The sequence below is a fragment of the Balaenoptera ricei genome, chromosome 15 (assembly GCF_028023285.1).
Source record: "Balaenoptera ricei isolate mBalRic1 chromosome 15, mBalRic1.hap2, whole genome shotgun sequence".
Classification (NCBI taxonomy): Eukaryota; Metazoa; Chordata; class Mammalia; order Artiodactyla; family Balaenopteridae; genus Balaenoptera; species Balaenoptera ricei.
In genome coordinates this window covers 66,961,416-66,984,327 of record NC_082653.1, presented here as the reverse complement: position 1 = coordinate 66,984,327, position 22,912 = coordinate 66,961,416, and the positions used below count along the sequence as shown (strand labels likewise).

At 40.4% G+C, this 22,912-nt stretch overlaps 2 protein-coding genes across 9 annotated transcripts in view; one reads left to right on the top strand and one right to left on the bottom strand.

The window, feature by feature from the left end:
- DNAH3 (dynein axonemal heavy chain 3) overlaps positions 1-22,912 on the top strand; it is a 276,368-nt gene that overhangs the window by 247,827 nt on the left and 5,629 nt on the right. The window lies entirely within an intron of this gene.
- The window catches only part of REXO5 (RNA exonuclease 5), an 80,877-nt gene continuing 61,620 nt past the window's right edge, over positions 3,656-22,912 (bottom strand). For all 8 annotated transcript variants that reach the window (XM_059897954.1, XM_059897951.1, XM_059897955.1 and 5 more), the window contains one exon: positions 3,656-3,717. Coding sequence is in view for 7 of the 8 variants with exons in the window: in XM_059897951.1 (XP_059753934.1) it covers positions 3,702-3,717 (16 nt within the window). In the remaining variant the exon portion in view is untranslated. The remainder of the gene's footprint in view (positions 3,718-22,912) is intronic.

The window sequence follows — 22,912 nt, the reverse complement described above, 5'->3', positions numbered from 1 at the left end:
CCACGCTCTCATGGAGCTTACCTCGGAGTGTGGGGTGGGGACAGATAAATAAGCAAATCGGACTTCGATAAGTGCTGAAGAAAATAAGAGTGTTGTGATAGAAAGTGTCTGACTGGGATACAGTCTAGACCTTTCTGAGGAGGTGACACGTAAGCTGAGCTTTAAATAAAAAGGAGCCAGCCATGCAAAGATATGGGAGGAGCCTTCCAGGTTTAGGGACTAGCTAGTGCAGAAACTGGGCTAGTGAGTTTGGCAAGTTCCAGGGAGTAGGGAGAAAGGGGAGGTGGAGGAGGTTGGGGAGTAAGGGAGGCAGTAATAGCAGAGTCTAGTGAGCAAAGAGGAGAGTGAGAAGAGTCTAGGTCAGAGAGGTGGAGGCCAGGCTCAGAATAGGTAGGCAAAATAAGAGGAAGAAGGAGAAGGAAATAGAAAATCATGTTCCTTTTTAATTCTGTTGCCTTTCCTAGAGTCTCACCACACGCTACTTTGAGGGTACTCTTGGACTGTTATAGGAAAAAAAAGTCACCCTGCTGAGAGTGGGAGAGGAGGAGGCAATGGTCATCTGGGTCTTTTCTGGCAGATGAATCTCAAGCCATGTGTTAAGAATTCAGTGGGATGTTCAACTGAGAGATTGCCTTTTTCCTTACAGGATTTTGCCTTATACACTTTTAAAAATTGCATAATGAGTACCCCAAATGTGTTCTAGTATATGAATCCTCCTTTGCTTCCAGCTGTGAATTTAGGGCTGAAGGTTGGGCAAGTGATAATAATATGCCCCTGTTGGTCTACAAAGATGACCATTAGGATCTAAGTTTGAAGTTATTTTTTGTAGGGAGGTGGGTTTTATGTTGCAATATTTCCACTCTTGTCTGATCCACCTGATGACTAACAACACTCAGCTGAGGTGTAGGTTGGTGCTAAAAGTTTACATTTATCCAATGTAATCCACACTCAGTGGATTACATTAGATAAATGACCATTGTGGGCATAATCCCACTCTGTTGACATCTTTGGGCTGGCATGTAACCAAGTGATGTAGCCTACTTTTGCCTTCTGTTGGGGCCATTCATCTCCAGTAGTCAGCTGCTTTTCAGCCTCACCTTGACCAGATTGTCCACTTGAGAGGCCCATTCGGGACTCCTTTTTGACTTGGCCCTCTTGAGCCATGACACAGTGGGCCAACAGAAAGAATATGCTGTTTTCTTCTTTTGAACACCACAACAGTGACTAGTGTGTTCTTTGAGTGAATTGGCCCTTTGAGCCAGGCAGTTGAGAGACTTAAATATTGCTGAGGCTATTTGTAGTAAAGTTAGTATCAGAAATGCTAAGGAAAACCTTTTAGTGTTTGGGAAAAATGAATCAGAAATTTTGGACTTGTCACCTATTTTAGGTTCTAGTAATTTACTAGCATGGGTAGATGGATTATCAAAAATAACTTGAGTAGTTTCCTGGGCAGTCCTGGGGTAATGAAGGGGATGGAGTTGAGCCTGTACTGACTTACTGAATCCCAACTTGAATGCAAATAGGAAGTCTTTTAGTTAGCAAGCAAGTGAACAGCTAGGACCAGGCAAACAATAGACTCCACCCTTTATAATGCAGAGTAACTCTAAGAAACTGAGAATTGAAAAAATATATATATAACATATATATGGTTTTGGCCTAGGTTGAAGAATTTTGGCCTCTGTATCCTAATGCTGGATTTTAAATGCTGTTATTAAGCTATCCACTGTTCATCTTCATTTTAATAGTTGTTATAACTCGAGTATGAAAGTATCCTGTAGGCTGAAATTTCATCAGCCAGTTTGGAGACTGGTGGCTCTTTTCTAATTTGTGAAAGGGGGCGGATGGGCAGGAGGGGACTTGAATACAGGGAGAAGCCATCGACTCCTACGTTGGCCACTAATTGTGTTTGGGGAAAGAATCCGCAAATCTAAATGAATTTAGATTCTCAGAGCTGAACTGGCCTTTTATTTATTTATTTAATTTAAAAAATATTCATCTATTTATTTGGTTGCACCAGGTGGGCTCCTTTGTTGTGGCACGCGGGCTCCTTCGTTGCAGCATGTGAGCTCTTAGTTGTCGCACGCATGTGAGATCTAGTTCCCTGATCAGGGAATTGAACCCGGGCCCCCTGCATTGGGAGCGCAGCATCTTAACCACTGCGCCACCAGGGAAGTCCCCTGAACTGGTCTTTTAATCTAGGGTACTAGTGGATTTGTTTCTTAAACTCCCAGGGCTTTTGGACAAACTCTTCTGAAAGAAGAGTTGATGCCACTTACTTTTGGAGTTGTGAGTGTTATGCATTGCATTAGATGACTTAAAATTAGTCTGATTTTGCTACGCTTTTGATATCTTTGCAGTAAGGACAGTTAATTGTACACTGGCCGCCAGTTGTTTTAAGATGAAGATGTGATAACTGAGATTGAAACAATGGTAATTATGTGGTGACTCCTATTTCCCCAGCTCTTGATAACTTACAGTTACCTCTTTGTGTCTATTTACAGATGTTGATACCAGTGAACCAGGATCAATTCTCCCTAAATGTTGGAACAGTGTTCTGAAGCTCTCTGCACAATGGACCAGGGTGTTTTATTGAGTTAGTGTCTTTCAATTAAAATCTAGTTTTACTAGTTCTTGTATCTGTTTTTCTAGGTGAATGATTAGTGAATGATTACAAATAAGAACTTAACATATTAATTTAGTGGAAGTGGCTCAAACTCTAATTCTTTGAAGTTGTGATATGTAGAAAGGAGAAAATGGGAGGGGGGAAATGCCAAATCCTCTTCTTTAAGATGTGTGCAAATGAAACTATTTAAATACCATACATCAGAATAGGGAAGCTCAGTAAAGGAATCTTGAGGTGGTAATTAGCCCTTGTAGCAAAGTAAGCCATCTATGGCCAGCGCCCTGATACCAACCTGATTACACGAAAAAGTAGGCATCATATTGACGACTCCTGACTTCCCGATGGCTTGTCCTTGCTCAGGAGTGTCCTTTGACCCGTGCTGTGTTGGTGGGTTTCAGGCTGAATTGCATCGTGGAAGCTTAGGTTGCATAGTGCTGGGAAGCATAATCCATGTTCCTGTTCTCCCTGCTCTGCTGGAGGGCTCAGCCTCAGGACCGGGGGACTGGAAATAATTCTGTCACTGAGGCCTGGAGATCCAGACCAGATATATGATGACTGATCAAGGATCACTGCATAGTGTAGGACTTCTCATTTTTGCCCTAATCTCTGCTGGTCAGTCTAGGAGACAGTGTGTTGGAAAAACTTGCTTTCCTTATTTTAGTAGTAGATTGCTTCCACCATATCAAGACCGCAGGGTTTGGTTATAGCTTTTAGCTCTTGTTGGTTGATGAAGCGTTTGGATTCTGCAGTGTTTGCCTAAAGTGGGTTGGTGTGTGACCTGTAATTTTGATTCTGAACAAGACTCAAGTCATAGCATTTACTATATTGAATGCATTTAATTCTTTCTCCAGTTAAGGAAGAAGCAGGAAGAAGACCCTCAAAGAACCTTAGAATATCTGGCATGATAGTTTTTCAAACTGGGCTATGCGGAGCCCTCTCAGGGGTCATTTCTGGAGTATGCCCCCTCATCTCGCTGTCTTCCTTCCACTTCACTGCCCCCCCCCGCAACCATGCTTCACTCTGCAGAAGGTACCTTGGTATTCTGTTCTATTGGGTTTCCCCGTAAGATTTCAGTCAATCAGAATGTTTTGAGGCTGAAAACAGATCAAAAAGCAGTAGGTAAATGGAAATCTAGAAAGGTTAGTAAACTTGCTTAAAGTTACAGAGCAAGGTACTGGCAGCTACAGAACTAGAATAGGACTTTCTCTGCACTAATTTTGTTTTCTTATTTACATTGCCGCAAATATGTCATTGTAGGCACTCAGTAGAGTTTGAGTTTAATTGAATCCTTGGTGTTTGGTCTTTTATATTACTGGCTCTTTACTCAAACGTTTTGTCACACACTACTGTTCTTTCAGAGAAAAATCCTTATAACCAGTTTTGAAACATATGTGAAGTTGTTGATGGTAATGGTACTAGTAAGTAGCTGGCCTTTCCTCCTCAGAATATTTCTGAAAGTGATGATAGTACTTTCAAACAGAAGTGGAGGCTTTATCACTCTAAGTTCTTAAGATAAGCTAGTGGCATGCTGTCCAGAATGCCTGTGCAAAATGCTGACCTGAATATTCCCATTTCCAGTGACCTGCCCTGGAATCTGAAAAGGAAAATCCAGGTATACCCACTGACAGAACAGCTTTAGAATGGCTCTGTGGAAATAACTACAATCACCATATTCTTTTTTCTAAAAAATCTGTGAAGCAAATTTGTTTTCAATTAAACATTTACTTTATATCTACTTGATGACTACCTAGTGGCTCCTCTTTAAGTAGAAAGGGAAGGTGAGGAATACCACGGCAGTGAGGGTGCTGGGACCCTAGCAGCATGGGTTCTAGGTGGCAGGATTGTGGACATGCTAGAAGTTCCAGGTCCTCAAAGGAGGCATTTTCCCCAGTTGTGGTGATATTTTCTTTATTCTAAGTGAGTGTAATTCAAAAGTGAGGAGTGATGTGTAGTGAATGTTCTGTGTTCATTTTAAAGAATGTTTCTGTGGTTCTTTTTCTCCTAGTAAATTTTTCTTTGAAATAACTAGTCACTTGTCTAGTCATTTACTCAGAACAGTTGGTTATAGCTGATGTCTATGGTAGGAGAATTTTGCTTGGGGGTTTACTAACATTTTATGAAAGAGAAAAGTCTAAAGACCTTTCTAGAGACATTTAGATAGGTGGGTTCCGTTGTGGGGAGGAGAACGTGTAAGGGAGCCGGCCTTTGGGGGGCAGGGTGGTGGTGGTGATATTGCGCGCTGTGTGTACAGGGTGAAGAGAAATGCCCATTGATGGTCCAGCTGGGGAAGGGTGGAAATTGCTAACATGGCACTTGATGGGGGAAGAGTGGGTCAGGAAGGAGCAGGCCCACAAGATTGCCTAGTGCCAGGGAACACCATTCACAAGGAGGGGGATGGGGACCTATGGAGTTGAGTAATCCATTGGCCCTGACCAGGACCCTGACCACAGTACTCTCTCCCCTGACTGGAAAGTGTATTCCTGATGGGGAGGGTTGAGTGCAGGGATGCAGTATCCAGTTTGACCAGATTGGTCTTCAAGATTGACTAGTTGGTCATGATTGACTGCTTATGGAGTACTGACCTAACTTTTTTGAGATCTCTCTTTTGACTTTTGCTTTTGACAAATAAGAAGTTGGTAAACAAGAGGGAATGTAAGGTCCCTGGGTCTGTTAGAGTTTGAGTTAAAGTACATAATACTAGGTGGTGGTGATTGTCATTTAACAATGTCTGTTATCCAAAGGGAACAGTTACATGTAAACTATTGAGGTAATTCATGATTCTCTTATGAGGACTATAATAAATGGGAAATAAATCACAACTAAAATGATTAATTAAAGAAAATACATTTTGACTCCATATTTCTACAACATTCCCTGGTCTCTTTAGCAGATCAAATTAATTGTTTAGTCATTTAAAAGAAATTTTATTCTACCAGGTACTCGTGGATCTGACAGAAGGCCAAATTTCCTTCTAGTGCTGAAAACAGCAAACACTACTCTGAATTGGTGACAGCTATAGATTTAATGATTAGATCAAGTAGGGAGGTGGCTTCTAAGCGTCGGTTAAGTTGCTTGTAATGTGGACCTCTTTTTTCTGAGGTTAATTATGTCATTCCTGCAACAATTCTCTGACATCACTGAGTGTCCAACAATTCACTTCTGATGCAAACTGCCTGGAGTTTGTGCAGACCCCATAGGCTGATGACTCAGTCTCACAAGATTGCCCCACTTCAGGTGCCAGCCCCAAGTATCAGGTTGTCTCAAGTTACCTACCTGCACTTCTGCCTGGCAGAGTACAAATTTCCCACGACCACCGTCCCCCAGGTTTGATAATTTGCTAGAACATATGACTCATAGAGCTGATAAAACATGATATTTATGAATACAGTTTCATTATAAAGGCTATAACTCAGGAACAGCCAAATGGAAGAGATGTATAGGGCAAGATTTGAATTGGGGGCACAGCGCTTCCGTGTCCCCTCTGAGCATGCCAGCCTCCCAGCACATCAATGTGTTCACCAACCCTGAAGCTCCCCTAGCCTTGTTTCAATTTCTGTTGAGGTTCCTTTGTGTAGGCAAAATTGATTAAAGCATTGGCCTTTGGTGATGAAACTTCAACCACCCTTCCCTTCCTTATGGGCTGGAGGTGGGACTGAAAGTTCCAATCATGTGCCTGGTCTTTCTAGTGTGGCCAGCATCTCTCTTAAAACTATCAAAAGGGCCCACCCTGAGTCACCTCTTAGCATAAACTCAGATGTGGTCCAAACCCTGATCCTTATGAAAAACAAAGGAGCCTATCAGTAAGGAAATTCCAAGGGTTTTAAGAGCTCTGGTAGGAACTGGGGACAAAGACCAAATATATTTTTTATTACATCACATTAATACTCCAGTTTTGCATCCCATAAGTAGGAATAAGGTTACCTAAAGTTGATTTAGATGATAAGTAACAATATGCATTTACTGTTAATTTGATGGTGGTGTTTTTTGGGGGGGAGTGTCGAGAGTGCAAATTGCATAGCTTCAGATTACAAGGAGCAAACTCTTCCCTCAATCAGTATGAAATGGCACTCCTAGAATGTGTTATATATTCTTGAATTTAACAGGTGCACTACCTCTAGAGCTCCCTAATGCAAGAAAGGAGCTCACTTATAGGAAATCAGATACACAGAAATCATGTTTCCTTTCAGTGTGACTTTAAAGATTCAGGTGTTCATAGTGCACTGGTTAAGAGCTTCGGCCTGGAGTCTGGGTTTGCATTTGAACTTTACCATCGGCTTGCCACTTGACCTTGGATGAGCCACTTAACATCTCTAAGCCTTGTTTCCTTCATGTATTAAGTGAGGATAATAACAGTAAGTAGCTGTGAGGAGTCAGTAAGACAGTACATTTGCAGGACATGGCACATTGCCTGGCATATAGATAAACATTTAATAACATTAGTTATTATTAGCTACATGCATATATAGCTAAGCTGACAGGGATTGGCAGCTCCCAAAGGGCCAGGAACTATATCATTTTACCTTCTCTTATATGGGAAGTATGGGACAGTGTATAAAACATTGCTAGGCACACAGTAGACACAAGTTATCTATCACTCGAAAATAAAACCTGCTCTAGGTATCTGGGAAATACAGGAGTAACTCTGTAATGGAAACTTCCAGCCTGTTTCCAAAGCTGGCCTAAAACCCAGAGATGGAAAATCTTCCCCCTGAAACCATGTAGAGCATACGTGAATCCAGCAACGGGGACAGGGGCTCAGTGGCCAGAGTATTGTTGGATCAAAAAATGGGAAACTGATCCAGGAGACATTTTTATCATTGGCAGTATGCCTTGAGGTTCAATGAGTTGGGCAAAACCGCATGAGACTTTGGGAAGGAAACAACAGATTTATTTCAGTCGGTCCAGACAATCTTTGAGAGTCAGCTGGCAAGTATCATGTTATATGTGTTGCTTCTCAGAGAAAATGAAAAACCCGGATCCACTGGCAAAGGGCTTACCAACTGCTTGAGGTTCACTTCTTGGGGAAGTCCCCGAAGGCCAGGTCTAATTCTCCTTGTAGCTTACCCATCTGGAGATTCTATTCTAGTGGACCACCACTGGACTAAGTACTAGATTCTAGTCTAGACTCTGCCACCAGTTCTGTGTGAACTTGGGCAAGTTATAGCCCCTCTTTGAGTGTTTCCTTAGCTGCGACAAAGGATTTGGGACTAAATCACTGTTTCCCAAAGTGTGGCTTTGGTTACGTTCTTAGTATATGTGCTGCTGAAATGAGCATGCAAGGGTGTGTTTTTTATACTATTGATGGTACATGAGATGATTTTTGCTGGATGAATACTTTTTGCTTATTCTATATTTTAATGTGTATTAATGAAAATATAACTAGCATATTAGACCTATGACTTCATGGATGATGTCGCTTAGGGTGATATTTAAAGTGGATGTGATTTTTTTTTAAGATTTAAGAAAAATCTTAGGGGAACAGTAGTTGGGATGGTAAATGGATATGTAAGATCATAAAGGTTGTGTAGGAATGGCTGAAGTTTATAAGTTCTGAGACTCAGTAATTCTAGTGCAGTGATGTGGCACCTTCATGAAGACTTTGTGGTGATGTACACAATAGGACAGGTCCAAATTTGAGTGGCTTTAAAAACTTGCCTAACTCAAGCAAATTGACAGATTTATATTTGTGCATTCATGGTGAAAATGCCCATAAGTTGGTTGTATAGAGTTTAAATTATCGTAGACATTAGTGGTGGTGGCGTTTCTTAAATAATAAAAAATGAATAATGTTGCTTCCTCTTTCACTTTTAGGAGTTTCCTCGAAACCTGGATTGATCTTTAGTTCCTTTCACTCTTTGCTGTTGGAACTCCCCATTGTAGCAGTTAGGGGTTCGATTTGTTCTGTTGGGGAGGGAGAAAAGGCCATCCCTGTCTCTTGAACGCATGCCTGTGCATGTGTTCTAGGTTCTGGAAGGCTGAGACTCTGTCGCATCCTAATGATCTATACGTTACTTCTTGCTGTTAGCTACTTTAAAGGTGCAGTGTGACGTGTGCCCTAAAATGAAGATAAACTCTGAGGCAAGGTTTATTTAAAATTTCATTTCACTTTTTGTCGTCTTGGTCATAACTCAGTGTACTGGGGGTCTTGAGAAGTAAAATGAGCAGTGGTAGAAATGAAATAAACTTGTGGGAGGTACTTTCTTTTTAAGCAAAAACCCAGAATAAAAATGAAATCTTGATTGCATAATAGGAGCCAAGAAAGCTGCTTTCAGATGTAGTCCATGGTTCCTTGAGTTTTTCTTTCTTTTTTTTTTTTTTAAGCCTTAATTACCTGTGTTCCCTTGACATTTTCTGTGTATATTAACACTGTCATCTTTCATTATCTACATTTGGTTGTTAGCCTCTGTTCTGCAAGTGATTTTGTTCTATAGTTACCTCAACATAAAGGGCCATGCATCTGGTATATAGCTCCTTGTCATAAACTGTTGAATGTTTCAAATTGTAGTTTTTAAAAATTGCTATAAAGATGGTTCCAAGTCTGTTATCCTTCTGTGTTATCTAGTCAAGATTAGGTTAAAAAAGAACAAAATGGTGACAGTGATGTAACCCAAGATTTTTTTTCTCCATTTTTTTTCCTTCTTCATTTATTTAATACAAAGTTTCGACATGCTTTCATGATGAGAAACTCTCAGATGTTTCCCGATTGAGGTGGAATCTAATGTTCCAAGCCAGAAACTCTCAAACTTTGTAAATTTTGGTTTTGTCATTCATACTATCTTCTCTCCCGAGAAGAAATAGTGACCTGTGTTATTTGGCACATTGGAAAAGGGAAAAAGCCTGTACTCAGGGCTATATTTTGCAGGATTAAAAATCTCTTTTCTTACTAAAATCTGTTTCGTGACATGCATGACATTCATCCTTTGCACAAATTCACAAGACCCACCTTACTCAAGGTAGATGTCAGGTTTCTGACAGAGTCCATTTCCCTTGGTGCAGAGGCTAGTCATTATTTATAGATAATTGCTGATGAGTGTGGAGATATTCTGAAAGGGGATATGCAGGGGTTGTGGCATTTACCTTTGGTCTATAGACTAGGATTTGCAAACCTAGAGTGAGATTGTTTAATACCTTCTCTTCTTGGGAAATTGCCATTGGATCAATGAGTCTTGGTTAAGATTTCTTGAGGGCAGCTGAATAGTTGGGCTTTTAAAGATGAAAGCCATGTAAGAAACTGTTCTTTCCCAATCATACAATAATTATCTCCGTGGTAGTATAATCTCCATAGAAGTATAAGCATTCAAGACCATACATTTATTTATTGATTTATTTTTATTAATTAATTAATTAATTTATTTTTGGCTGTGTTGGGTCTTCGTTTCTGTGCGAGGGCTTTCTCTAGTTGTGGCAAGCGGGAGCCACTCTTCATCGCGGTGCGCGGGCCTCTCACTATCGTGGCCTCTCTTGAGGCGGAGCCCAGGCTCCAGACGCGCAGGCTCAGTAGTTGTGGCACATGGGCTTAGTTGCTCCGCGGCATGTGGGATCTTCCCAGACCAGGGCTCGAACTCATGTCCCCTGCATTGGCAGGCAGATTCTCAACCACTGCGCCACCAGGGAAGCCCAAGACCATACATTTAAAAAGATAAATATAATTTTGAGTCAGAATGAAAGATGTGCAAACATAGTGGTAGAGTTCAAGACCTTTTCAGACCATTCTTACATGTTTCCAGCACCACTTTGGTTTTCTCATAGTAGACTAACCTTTTAATTCATCTGGAGTCTTTTCACTTCTAAAGTAAAGCCCTTTTAGGATGCTGGAAACTTGAACTTTCATGGTAACCTTCAAGTCAAAAAAAAAGGTGTACTCGAAGACTTCCTTTAACTCTTGACTTTAAACCTCCCTGTCAAAGAACCGGAATTGCTTAATTTATCAGAGCATTTGCTTTTCTAAGTTTCCAGCTCACAACCATTCTGTGGCGTAGCAGAAAGAGATAATAAAAAGTTAAGCAACAGGTAAAAATCTTTTCCTGTAGCCTTTCCCCCATTTGGAAGCAGTTTTTCCTTCCCTCTGAGCAGTTTGGCCTAAGCTCCTCCTTTTTCTGATTTGAAGCTTTACTTTTTGCATACAATGCTTAAATTGACTCACTCAACACCAAGTTCTGAACATCTCCAGTATTTAGTACTTTTGACTCAGGCTGCTTAAGCAAAAGATTACAATAGAGGCTTAACAGGACAGAACCTTTAAAAACACACTTTAATGGTACTCAAGGTTTCCAAACAGATACAAACTATTTTCTAAGAAGAACCAGACTATGTAGTTTTCAAGTTAGACATATATGAGCAAGGAACCAGCTTTCCCAGATGGAATGTGGATCATTCACAGAGAACTTCTGAAACTCAAAACTTGTCTTCTAGGTCTTGGCCTCCAAACTTGATTCTCTCATCACTGTCTTCAAAGTGAAGTATGTGTAATCTGCATTTTTCTTAAGGTGCCAACTCTAGGATTGGATGCATGGTGCTTCAGGAAAAATAAATATGTTTATATGTTGCCAGTTTTTCATTCCAGTAAATTTGAGTGCCTTTTGTGGACCTTGTTCTTAAGGACCTTATGGTATGAAAACAGATAGAACAACAAATAGAAAATGTTGTGAAACCTGTGCCCAAAATGTTAGTGCTATAAATGAAGGTGTGAAGGGACAAAGAGGGTCTAGGTCAACTTGAAGGAGTCAGGAGAGGAGTCCTGTGAGAAGTAAAATCTGACCAGGGCTCAAAAGACCAAGACTAGAGAGAGGAAGCATTCCAAGTACAGGTAACAGTATGTGTAAAACTACAGAGGCATGAGAGGCCATGACATCTTGGGAAATGGCACATGTTTCAGTATGCCTGAGGGATGTGGAATGAGAGCAGGAGAATGACAGTAATTGAGGCCAAATTCAGAAGAGCCTTGTATGCCTTATTAAATTTGGATTTTATTTTGTAGATGAAGGGGAGCTATTAAATAATTTTGACTAGGGACATGGCATATTCACATGGGCTATATGTGTGTTAAAAAGATCAATCCAGTGGCAGTGTGGAAGACACTGGAGGGAGCAATCCCAGAAGTAGGTAAACTGTGAGAATACTGCAGCAAAGGTGGCAGGGGGCTGAACTGTAAAATTAGGGAGTTAGAATTTACAAAGTTTGGCATAATCTGATGAAAGTTTATTGCTTGCATGTCCCACATGGGTTTTAGGCTGAAGGGTGCTCTGCTCCATACAGTCTCTCAGGGACCCAAGCTGATAGGGGTTCCACTATCGTGTGCTGTACCATCTGAACTGTCTTGGTCACCATGGCAAGGGAAGAGATGGCTGGGATGTCATATGCCAGCTCTGTGCTTGGGCTTGGAAATAAGTATCACATCTGTCTACAGCTGACTGTGTCATTTCTGCCTACAGCTGTTTGGCCAGAAATAGATACATTTCCCCATCTAACTGAAGAGGCTGGGAAACTGGGGGAGCTGATGGAATGTTGGCTGAGCTTCTCTGTCTGTGCTACAGTGTAGGGACTTGAGTAAGGTACTTTATTTCTGAGCTTATTTCCTCTTCGTAAGATAGGAATATCAAGAGTACCAGCCTCAGTCCCAGAGACTCTTTTAGGAGGATCCCCAAGACACTTTCACAGGATCTGGAAGATCAAATTCTCTTCTTAATAATACTAACATCATTTGTCCTTTATACTTTCATTCTCCCATGAGTTTTATAGAGGCTACATGACATGTTATATCACAGAATATTGAATGGAGAAGCATATATGGGAAATTAGCTGTCTTCTTTTAAGCCAGACCTTAGGGACATTTGCAAAAGTGTAAAACAGTGTCACTCTTCTCATTAAATTTTTGGAAATACAGTTATTTTTCATAAAAATGTTGTTTATGTTAACATGTCATTGTTTATTATTGATATTTTATTTATATTTATTTATTTTAGAGGCTATTATTTTTTTTCCTATACAGACTTCCCCTTTCCCTAAGTCTTCAATATTTTATTCTTTGTACTATACATACTTTGATAACCTTGCTTAAAATGCATACATATGTCATATGATAACACATGGTGTGTATTTTGATTTTTTAATATTTTAATTTAATTTAATTTTTTTAAGGTTTTTTTTTTTTTTCATGTGGACCATTTTTAAAGTCTTTATTGAATTTGTTACAGTATTGCTTCTGTTTTATGTTTTGGTTTTTTGGCCACGAGGCATGTGGGATCTTAGCTCCCTGACCAGGGATCAAACCCATACCCCCTGCACTGGAAGGTGAAGTCTTAACCACTGGACCTCCAGGGAAGTCCCAGTTTTTATTTTATATTGGAGTATAGTTGATTAACAATGTTGTGTTAATTTCAGGTGTACAGCAAAGTGATTATACATATACATGTATCCTTTTTCTAATTCTTTTCCCATTTAGGTTATTACAGAGTTCCCTGTGCTATACAGTAGGTCCTTGTTGGTTATCTATTTTAAATATAGCAGTGTGTATATTATTGATATTTTAAATGAAGTAATACAATATTTTAAAATTTCTCAGTTAAAAAAAGTACAAACCTCATAGGGTAGCTGTAGGGATTAACTGCTGTCATGACTATAAAATGCCTAGCATTGTGTCTGGCACAATAAATATATTGGAGGGAACCTTTTAAGTTTGATCTTGAGCTTTTCTTACTATGGGTCATATCTAATTAGTGGATTATAACCAACAATTAAAAACCGAATAAAAAAAAAGAAATAGCATAAATTAGAGTTCATCATTGAAGTGAGAGTAAATACTGCTTAATGAGTGGTATGTGTGTGTATATACATGTGCATTTGGTCAGGATGTAACGTGTTTTTTACTGAAGGTCGCAGTTCAAGTTGGAAAGACAGTGGTCTAGTTCAAGCTCTTATTTTCCAGTGACTGAAAGACTTGCTCTCATTTTGCAGTGACTGAAAGACTTGTGCATACTAAACAAAAAAATGACTCTACTGTAGTATGCTTTTTTGAAAGAGGCAGTTTAAACTCCGTATTTTTCAAAAGTGGGCTTGAGAAGCATTATCCCTAGTTTTGAGAAAGAGTAGAACATGGTTTGAATTTAGAAAGTGTTTATTAGATGCCAGTTAGCCCTTTTCACGCTACCATATACACTTCCTGCCTTCTTGGAACTTTAATCCAAGGTGCAGTCACTAAAACAGTAGCATCTTTTCTGTGCTTGTCATTTCTGACTATCTGCTTGAGAGCCATGAATGTTTATGTTCCATAGGAATAAATAATGTACAATGCATTCAAGTCTTGAATGCATAGTAGAAATAATTGTCTATTATAATAGAATGTCATCATAGACAATAAAAAAAATTCAGTCAGAAGAGCTTACTGGGGAAGGAGTTAATGAAATATTTTCCTTTCTTTTTTTCCGGCCTGGAAGAAACAAGTATCAAAGTTGTATTTAAGATTGTTAAGTGACTTCTCATAATGAGTAGTGATGTCAGCAAACTGATGTACAATGAGCAACATGCTGTGTCTTTTTTGGAGCAGTGGTGGATAGTTATGCTTTCATTTTGATAAGCCCATTGGTGACACTGAGTAGTACCCTGGGTGAATAGGAGTTAATACTGGCTGCCTGGCAGAAGTGGATTTGTTATATAATTCATGGTACCCAGAAGCCCTTTGGGGAGGTCTTTATTATTATCCTGACAGTATCCATCTAGGCCTGAAGATTAATTTTTTTTTAAATTTATTTATTTATTTTTGGCTGTGTTGGGTCTTCATTTCTGTGCGAGGGCGTTCTCCAGTTGCGGCAAGCGGGGGCCACTCTTCATCGCGGTGCGCGGGCCTTTCACTGTCGCGACCTCTCTTGTTGCGGGGCACAGGCTCCAGATGCACAGGCTCAGTAGTTGTAGCTCACGGGCCTAGTTGCTCCGTGGCATGTGGCATCTTCCCAGACCAGGGCTTGAACCCGTGTCCCCTGCATTGGCAGGCAGATTCTCAACCACTGCGCCACCAGGGAAGCCCGTGAAGATTAATTTTTGTTGTTCTCATCTAGTTCTACCAGACTGATTCTCATAACTGAAAGGGTAGCAACTTGCTGTTAAATGCTGGCACTTGGCTTTTGCTTTTGACACGAAGGTATGTTAATCAAGAATGGGTGTTAGGAATCCTGAAATGTTTCAGTTAGTGATTTATTGTAGCTTAGAGGCTTTTTTTTCCCAGTTAAACTGATTTAACTTCTGAAAAATGAGTCAATTCAGGGTTTCAAACGTTTCCTCTTCGACTAGCCTCAAAAAACGTTTATTAGCGTTTCTGTCTTGTAAATTGCTGCTGCAATTCATTTGTGTCAGTCCTGCCACTGCTGAAACAAATGCAGAAGGAGTGTCAGTTTTGTTTTCCATCGTCTGATACATGGACTTCTTAACTCTATTACTGGTGGACGTCCACTGTTAGTTAAACAAGCCTGTACTATTTTTTAATGATTCACTGAGAAGTCATGTGGTGGTGTGATCCCTGTCCCCAACTACCAGCACTTAAACTTATAATTTTCAATGTATTGTGTTAAAACAAACTTCTAATTCTGGCTATTTTTCCTTTCAGTTTTAAACCTAAGGTTGGAAGCTCTATTTTTATAAAATACTCTCCTAGAAAAGTTGCTCATGTCGCTACCCCACATACTGGCCCTGGGGGTGGGGAGAGAAAGAGCTGACTGCTTCACATGGCTAGGCAGAAAGTGTGGGCTGGCCTGCCAGCCAGCAGAAGTGGGATCTGCCCTTTGCTTTCTTGGCAAGTGTGTCTGGCTTTGAAGGCCCTGATTAGGATTTTAGGTCTTGTCCTTTTCTTGCCATTACATGAAACGTAGTCTGTTGTTTCCAGTGGTTCTAAAGAGATGGAGGACCTTGATGGTCCACATCCCTTATCCTCTTTGACAAGGTACGTGCTTCATCCCTCAGACTTAAAAGCCAATCTGTCATCAAGCGAATTTTAAAAAATACTACAGTGGAACAAGATAGCTTAAGAAGTGTAAAACTGGCTGTGAGTTCTTCGTGTTCACTATGTAGTATGCAAAAAAGCTGCTGGCTTTTGCCCTTGCATCTCTAGACACCTTCAGTGTGATTTCTTTGTTCATTGCGGTAGAGAAGAAGCAGTTCCGACCAGCAGCAGAAGGTTTTTCACTGACTTCACCTGCTTGGCGAACCCTTGGAACTTCCTAGAGTGCTGCATGGCTATGGCTTGAATAAACTGTCTGGACTTTCACCCTTGCTCAAAGGAGAGGCAGGAGTGATTTCCATTATTATGTGAATTTTTTCCCAGGGACTAAGGTACAGGTCAAAAAGAGGCACTATAGGATGAACATCTCCCAATTTCAGCTTCAGATTTTGGCTTTTGCTGTGTTTGAGGTGAAAATTAGCTTGTGGAGTAAGGAGAGATGGAGCCTATACTGCTGAGAAGCTGTGTTTGTATCACATTATATGGTAACTGATGAGATAGGGAGTAATTGGAACAATGAGACAATTTTCTACTTTCTCTTTGAAGGTAGTGGGGTGTTGAGAGGCAAGGCATTCAGGAGGAATTGGACCTTAGGAACCAGCTCTTCAGTGGCAAAATTAAGTTCTACTCTACATTCTTAGGGCTCTACTTCCTTTACTGTTGAGTATTTGATAACATCATCATATAATTAGAATTGGTATGAATAGCTATCATCTGTTAAGAACTATGTGCTAGGGACAATGCTGAATATGCCATACTCATTTATTCAAGCATGAGTTAATCCATTTAAAATGTGCAGAGACTAGTGCCTTGTATAGAAGTGCTCGACAAATATCAGTGATTATTATTTATTCAGGAGATAATTAGCAAAACATTTGCTTACATGACAAAGCTTACGTGCACAGCCAAAGTGGTGAATAAAATAAAATCCCTGCTCTTGTGGCAGTTACCTTCTAGTAGGGGGAGCGGACAATAAATAAGTTAACAAATAAGAATTTCAGAGAGTGGTATGTGCTGAAGAAATAAAATAGTGTGCTGGATCAGAGGGAGAGGGCACTTTAGATTGGTTGGACAGGGAATGCATCTCAGCATTTAAAGGAGGTGCATCTGATATGAAGGAGCCATTTATTCTTCACAGTGACCCTTTGTCCCAATTTTCAGGTGAGAAAACAGAGGCGCAGGGTGACTTAAGTATGTGCTGGGAAGTGAATAGAGCTGGGCTGAACAGACCCAGTCATTCTGCATCCAAAGCATGTCCTATCCTTCCCAGAAAGGCAGCTGTAGGAGCTGCAGTATCTGCAGTTGGTTTTGAGTGAAGGAAATGAATGTGGTTGCAGTGCAGGTAAAACCCTCATGCAGTTCAAAAAAGTTGCAATGCATGGACCCTTAATCATGGGGCGCAAAATTAGAGTATGAGTGTGTGTACGTATGTACAGTTTATTTTGGGATCCAAAGCTGTCTTCCGATTTTCAGAGGTGGTGACAAAAAGAGCTTGTGGCATTGCTGCTTTATTTTAGGATTTTCTCATATTGTTTTTTTGGAAAATAGGGCCTACCTGCTAAGGCAGAGTTTATTTATTTATTTTTTTGTATTATTTATTTATTTATTTATTTATTTATTTTTGGCTGCATTGTGTCTTCGTTGCTGAGCGTGGGCTTTCTCTAGCTGCGGCGAGTGGGGGGGCTACTCTTTGTTGCAGTGCACGGGCTTCTCATTGCAGCGGCTTCTCTTGTTGCAGAGCGCGGGCTCAGTAGTTGTGGCTCACGGGCTCTAGAGCGCAGGCTCAGTAGTTATGGTGCATGGGCTTAGTTGCTCAGCAGCATGTGGGATCTTCCTGGACCAGGGCTCGAACCCATGTCCCCTGCATTGGCAAGCGGATTCTTAACCACTGCGCCACCAGGGAAGTCCCAGGGCAGAGTTTTAATAGACAGCATTGCAGTTGGCCATTAGGTGGTGGCAATTTTGTCAGATCAGTATGGGTGGGAAGTGGGTGGGAACTGGGCTGGAATCATAAGATGTCTTACTTTGCCAAGCCTGTAATACCATGATGCCAGCCACCAGGTATAAAGCTCTATTTTTTATTTGATTATCTGCTTATCTTTACCCATGTTAATGTACCCTTTGGCCTCATGCCATATGAGGTCACATTTGTGAAATAAGTAACTTGAAGAAAAAGGCTCAAACCTTGGGGCCTCAAGTTTCAACCTGCAGGGAATGTATTTCCAATAAAGACACACTAACATGGGCATTTCATGTCATCCTTTTTCAAAACCTGAATGCTTTCTAAATAGGCTCTTTAGTACTTGAAACCAAAGAGAAATTGTTTCAATAATAGTCGTTGAAACCAAGAGGGTAGCAAAGTTCTGGTCAGGTCTGGTCTTTCAGTTTCATAGGATGTGGTTTAGATCAAATAACCTATTTTAGTCGGAAGATTGATCATGTTATTGCATAGGAAAAGACTTCCAAGAGCTTTTGCTTTACAGCCTTTCACGTGGTGTCTGAGTGCTGGAAGGAGGTTCCTCCTTGGGAACATGAAGATGACAGAAGTATACACAATAGAAAAAAGCAGCTGTAAGTGCTCTGTGGCATATTTGCTTGAAGGAGGCTTAAGGTTGTAAGAATTGCAATTGGAAAGGTTCTTTTTCTCATTAGTCATACCATCTTTTAAATTCTTTTAAATAGCATCATCATGGTCCACCCAGTTGTAACGGAATTTTACAGTTTGCTTGAGTTTGGGATCGTTGGTCTTAGGGTTCAGCTCAGGGGTCTCTTGATATATTGGGTTGAAATTGTGGCCTAGTAAGTTGGTCTTCGACCATGGTATCAGATCTTCTGTTTCTTTGCTCTGTGAGTAGAAGAGATCTGAGTGACAGCTGTATCTTGGTAGGGACTCTTTCTGTTGTGACAGAAAACCTGACTTCTGGCTTACGAAAAAGGAGAATTAATTGGCTCATACAACTGTGAAGTTCAGGCTTTGATCTGACTTAGGTACAGTTGGATTCTGGGTGCAAATAATGCCTTCAAAACTGATTTACTCTTTGTCTCTTGGTAGTGATTTTATTCTGGTGTCTTACATGCATTTGAGTTGAGCCCCATCTGATAAGAAGGGACAGTTTAACTCTCACAGTGACCCTTGGATGGGCATTATTATTTTCCCTGGTGCTCTTTCTGGTAAGATGACCAAAGCAGCTCCAACCTCCTTTGCTTTCAGTGCTAAGATTCACTTTGTCTGACTTAGGTTACCTGCATATTCCTGGCCCAATCATTGAAGCCAAGGGCATAGGATGCTTTGGTGGGCTTGAGTCACATGGTCCATTATGAGCCCCACCCAACTTACATGACCAAGAGTGAGGGAGAGGAATCTTCTAGTGAAAATTGGTGGCCACCTGATGAAGAGCCTGGAGGCTGGGGGAGCAGACAAGTCTCTGCTGTAAGCGATAATATCCTTTGGTCCAGTCTGAAGCTAGAAAGCCATATAATAAGTCTGTGGTCTAAATCCAGCCTATTAACCGTCTCAAGGGTGCCACAGTTCCATTTTGAACGAGGCTCTTGCTCCCTGGGCATGTGATTCACTCAGTTTCAAGTCCATGGGTCAGACCCTTCTACCCCAACGCTAAACCTATGATAAGGGGACCTCATTAGACCTTAGGATGGGCATTATCTTTTTTGTGTGTGTATGGGACATAGGGGAAGGTTCAGTTTCTTTTGAAAGAATAAATTGGGGAAATGTAGATATAATTGAAACATACCCTTATGATTAATCTCTTCCTGTCCCCCACACCGTACCCCACCCCCATCATTTAACAACACTGTCTTGAAATCCTTGGAGCCAAAATTGTTGGATTTGTCAGTCTTTTGATGTGATTTACAGTGAAGCAAATGGTCTCTCTCTTGTTTTCCATCCTCCTTTGGCGGTTTGATATTTTTCCTTAAATATGTCTTAAAGTGCTTTTGGTAAGGTGTTTTTTTTGGCTTTTTTTTAAGAAATTGAATTAGTTGACACATATTACAAGATGATGTAGATACTCCCAGTACACTCCCATTATATAAGTTGACACTACTTTTTTTGAATTCACATTGAATATTATATATATAATATTTTTTTGCACAGTCTTTGATCTGTTGTTCCACTTCTAGGAATTTATTCTCAGGAAATAATTATAAATGTGCTGAATTTTAGCTGCTATTCTGCTTATTATCCCAATATTGTTTATAATAGTGAGCTATTGGAAGCAAACTAAATGTCCAACAATGAGAGTTTATTTTAAATTGACAAATTATCAATGAAAGACCTATCTGGCTATTAAATCTGTTTTAACAGAGAGTCTCAACCTTTCTGTAACCCCTCTGCAGTGCAGCACCAAATTTTTGACAGATTGAGTAGTAGGCTATAAATAGTTTATGGGTTATGTGAAGTAGCTGGTGTGTCAGTGGTGACACCAGTACTGCCATTGAATGCTGCTCTTTTAAAAGCATTTGATGAGAGAAGATTTATATGAAAAAGTATTCAATGGAAAAATTTGCAAAATAGAATGTACAATACAACCCAGTTTTGTTTAAAAGTTCAATGTGTGTAGTATGAACATGCATGTATTACTTAGGTGTGCCATCCATATGTGCTTATATAAAACACAGAAAGGATATACTCCAAAATATTAATTGTAGGTGGTGGGATACTAGGGGACTTTTTTCTCTTTATGCTTCTTCGTATTTTCTAAACTTTACAGAATAACTATGTAATGCTTTTGAATTTGGCAGTGGGTAAGAAAGTCTTAGGGGCCTTAGTTCTCTGACCAGCTTACTGATGTGGTTGAAAACAGATATTCTTTTATTATACAGATCTTTTTTCTGTCCCTCTTCCTCTTCCCATCTACTGTGCATTAGCAGTCAGCTTCCATCATGGGCCTCTAGGAAAAAACTGATAAATGTGGCCTTAATGAATTTGGATTTTTTTTTTTTTTAAAGAATTAGCAAACATCACATTAGTTACCATGTGATGAACCTGAGATCTATTTAGAAGAAATGTGGCTCTAGAAACCACATCTGTACATTTGTGGTCATTCAGGTGCCCCTCTAAGACGTCTGCATGCACTCATTTATCATCTTTATATTGGGTTCCTTTCTCATCTTTTGACTCATTTCATAGTTTCCTTTCTTGCCTTTCTTTTACTTAGATGCAAAGACCAAATCTCAACTCCAGTTAACTATTTTTCAGTCAGTTATTGACTACTGAATTCCTCAGGTGACTGAAAAGTGAACAGTTGATGTGGTAATTGGGTGTTTGAGGACTAATTATCTACAGTCTGGTAGACCTCCAGGGTGGCTGGTATCCATATGCTAATTGGAAGCAGAGAAGTGGTGCCTAACCAGTGATTTTACCTTCAGTATGGCCTAATGAGGCTGTATCCTGAAGATAAGGTCCAAGCTAAAACCAGAGATAAAGAGTATAGCATATAGCAGGCATGCCATTTTTATTATGGTACCACAGAGCACAAATCCAAGACAGCCCTCTGGTTTTAAACAGGGAAAGTTAGTTAATGAAAAAGCTGGTGCAGAAACAAAAAGAGTGGCCAACCTAGAAATCTGGTGCCCGTTAATGATGCGTACTTTGCAAATAAGTGGACAGTCTGACTTGTCCAGATCAACAGTGACAGCAAAAATATTCCAAGTGTGGGTCAGTAGAATAATTCAGCTCTTTTTTGGTTGTTTTGAGTCATGTGGGATTAAACATGTAGCAGCTCTGGAACCCAGAGACCAAAAATGCTTGATTCTTTGGTATTTGGAAACTTTATAGTATACGTGTGTGTTGGCTTGGTTGTATTTGGCAAGTAGTATTTGTTCTGGCCAGCCCACACTGACTTCAGTCCTCAGACCTCAGTTGTATATATATCCTTAGTATATCTGAAGTATGCAAGGTAAGGAATGTAAGAACCCTTTAAAAAGAAAAGAAAAATTCTTTTGTACAAAGCTGACTGGTCTTAGTCCTGTGACCTAAGATTATTTTACAGAAATATAACCAATTGGTTTATTTTCTTTTTTAAAAATTTTACCTTTCCTCCCTCCCTCTTTTCCTCCATCCCTCTTTCCGCACTTTTGAGATTGGTTGATGTAGAAAGTCTTGTGTTCCTACCCATCCCTAACTGGAACTGCTGTTTTAGCTTGCTGCTTGCAGTACATTTTAGGACAGAAAGTCTTTTAAAAGCATGAAAATAGTAGACGCGTCTCATTTGCTTTGGCAGAGGAAACAGCTTTTCCTCCCAAGTAGCTCTAGGTAAGACCTAATCTCCAAAGGTGCTCTTGTAAGTCCCAAGTTCCAAATGACAGTAAGCAGAAGACTTTGCATTTTAAAGTACTCCCTCAGTCTTTCCTCCTTGTTATTTTTGCAAGTTTACTTTCTAGGAAGTAGTTTATAAATGGACACCACCCATTTCCCAACTTTTTCTCAGGTCATTCAGCATCTGCAGCTGCCAGTTGGGATCAAGAGGCTCTTGTGGTCTTGCTTTGAGACTCCCTAGGGGGATGGTTTCTGCCAGTACAGCTGCTTCAGCCCCTGGCAGCTGGGTGTCTGGCATATATAGTAAGAAGTAAAATCATGCGCCCAACTAGCTATACAAACTGTTTGGATGGAAGTTGGAAAGATGGGTTTCTTATTGCTTGGTGCTTATTGCACCAACATTCGTCAGTGGCTTCTTGCTTCTGAACAGACTCTAGATGGGAACAGAATGGGAGGAGTGGATTGGATCAGTTCCTTCTCTCAAGGAAGTCATCAGAGTAGATCTCAAGTGCCTTGCTGACACTGGATTTTGGTGCCAGCCTTTGCCCCCTGTTTTTTAGCTCCCAGCCAGCTATAACAGTGAGCCAGCTTGCTCTATTTTCCATATGTCAGGGCCTATTCCTGACCCTGCAGAGTTCAAACTAAGATGATTAGGACAGGGAAGCCTGCAAAGACAGTGTAATCTTTCACGTCTTGTTCAGATTGGAGTAGCTCTGCTTTCTCTGTCTTTTTGGACTTCTCATTTTCCCTTGGCTCTAACAGGCTTGGGCAAGAAGTATGAGAGCTGTTCACTGTGGAGGCAAAATGCCTGTCCTGAGAAGGCTTGCAAATCTAGAACTTCAGCCTCTCTGAATACCAAAATGTGAAGGTAGTCCCAGAATATTAGACTTGGAAGGATTTTAATCATGGGAACACAAACTCAGAGAGGTTAAGAGACTTGTTCAAGGGCACACATTGCTTAGGGAGATCCCAGACCAGAACTGAAGGCTTCCTGGGAGTTTACTCTGTTCCTGTTGACTCAGTACCTCTG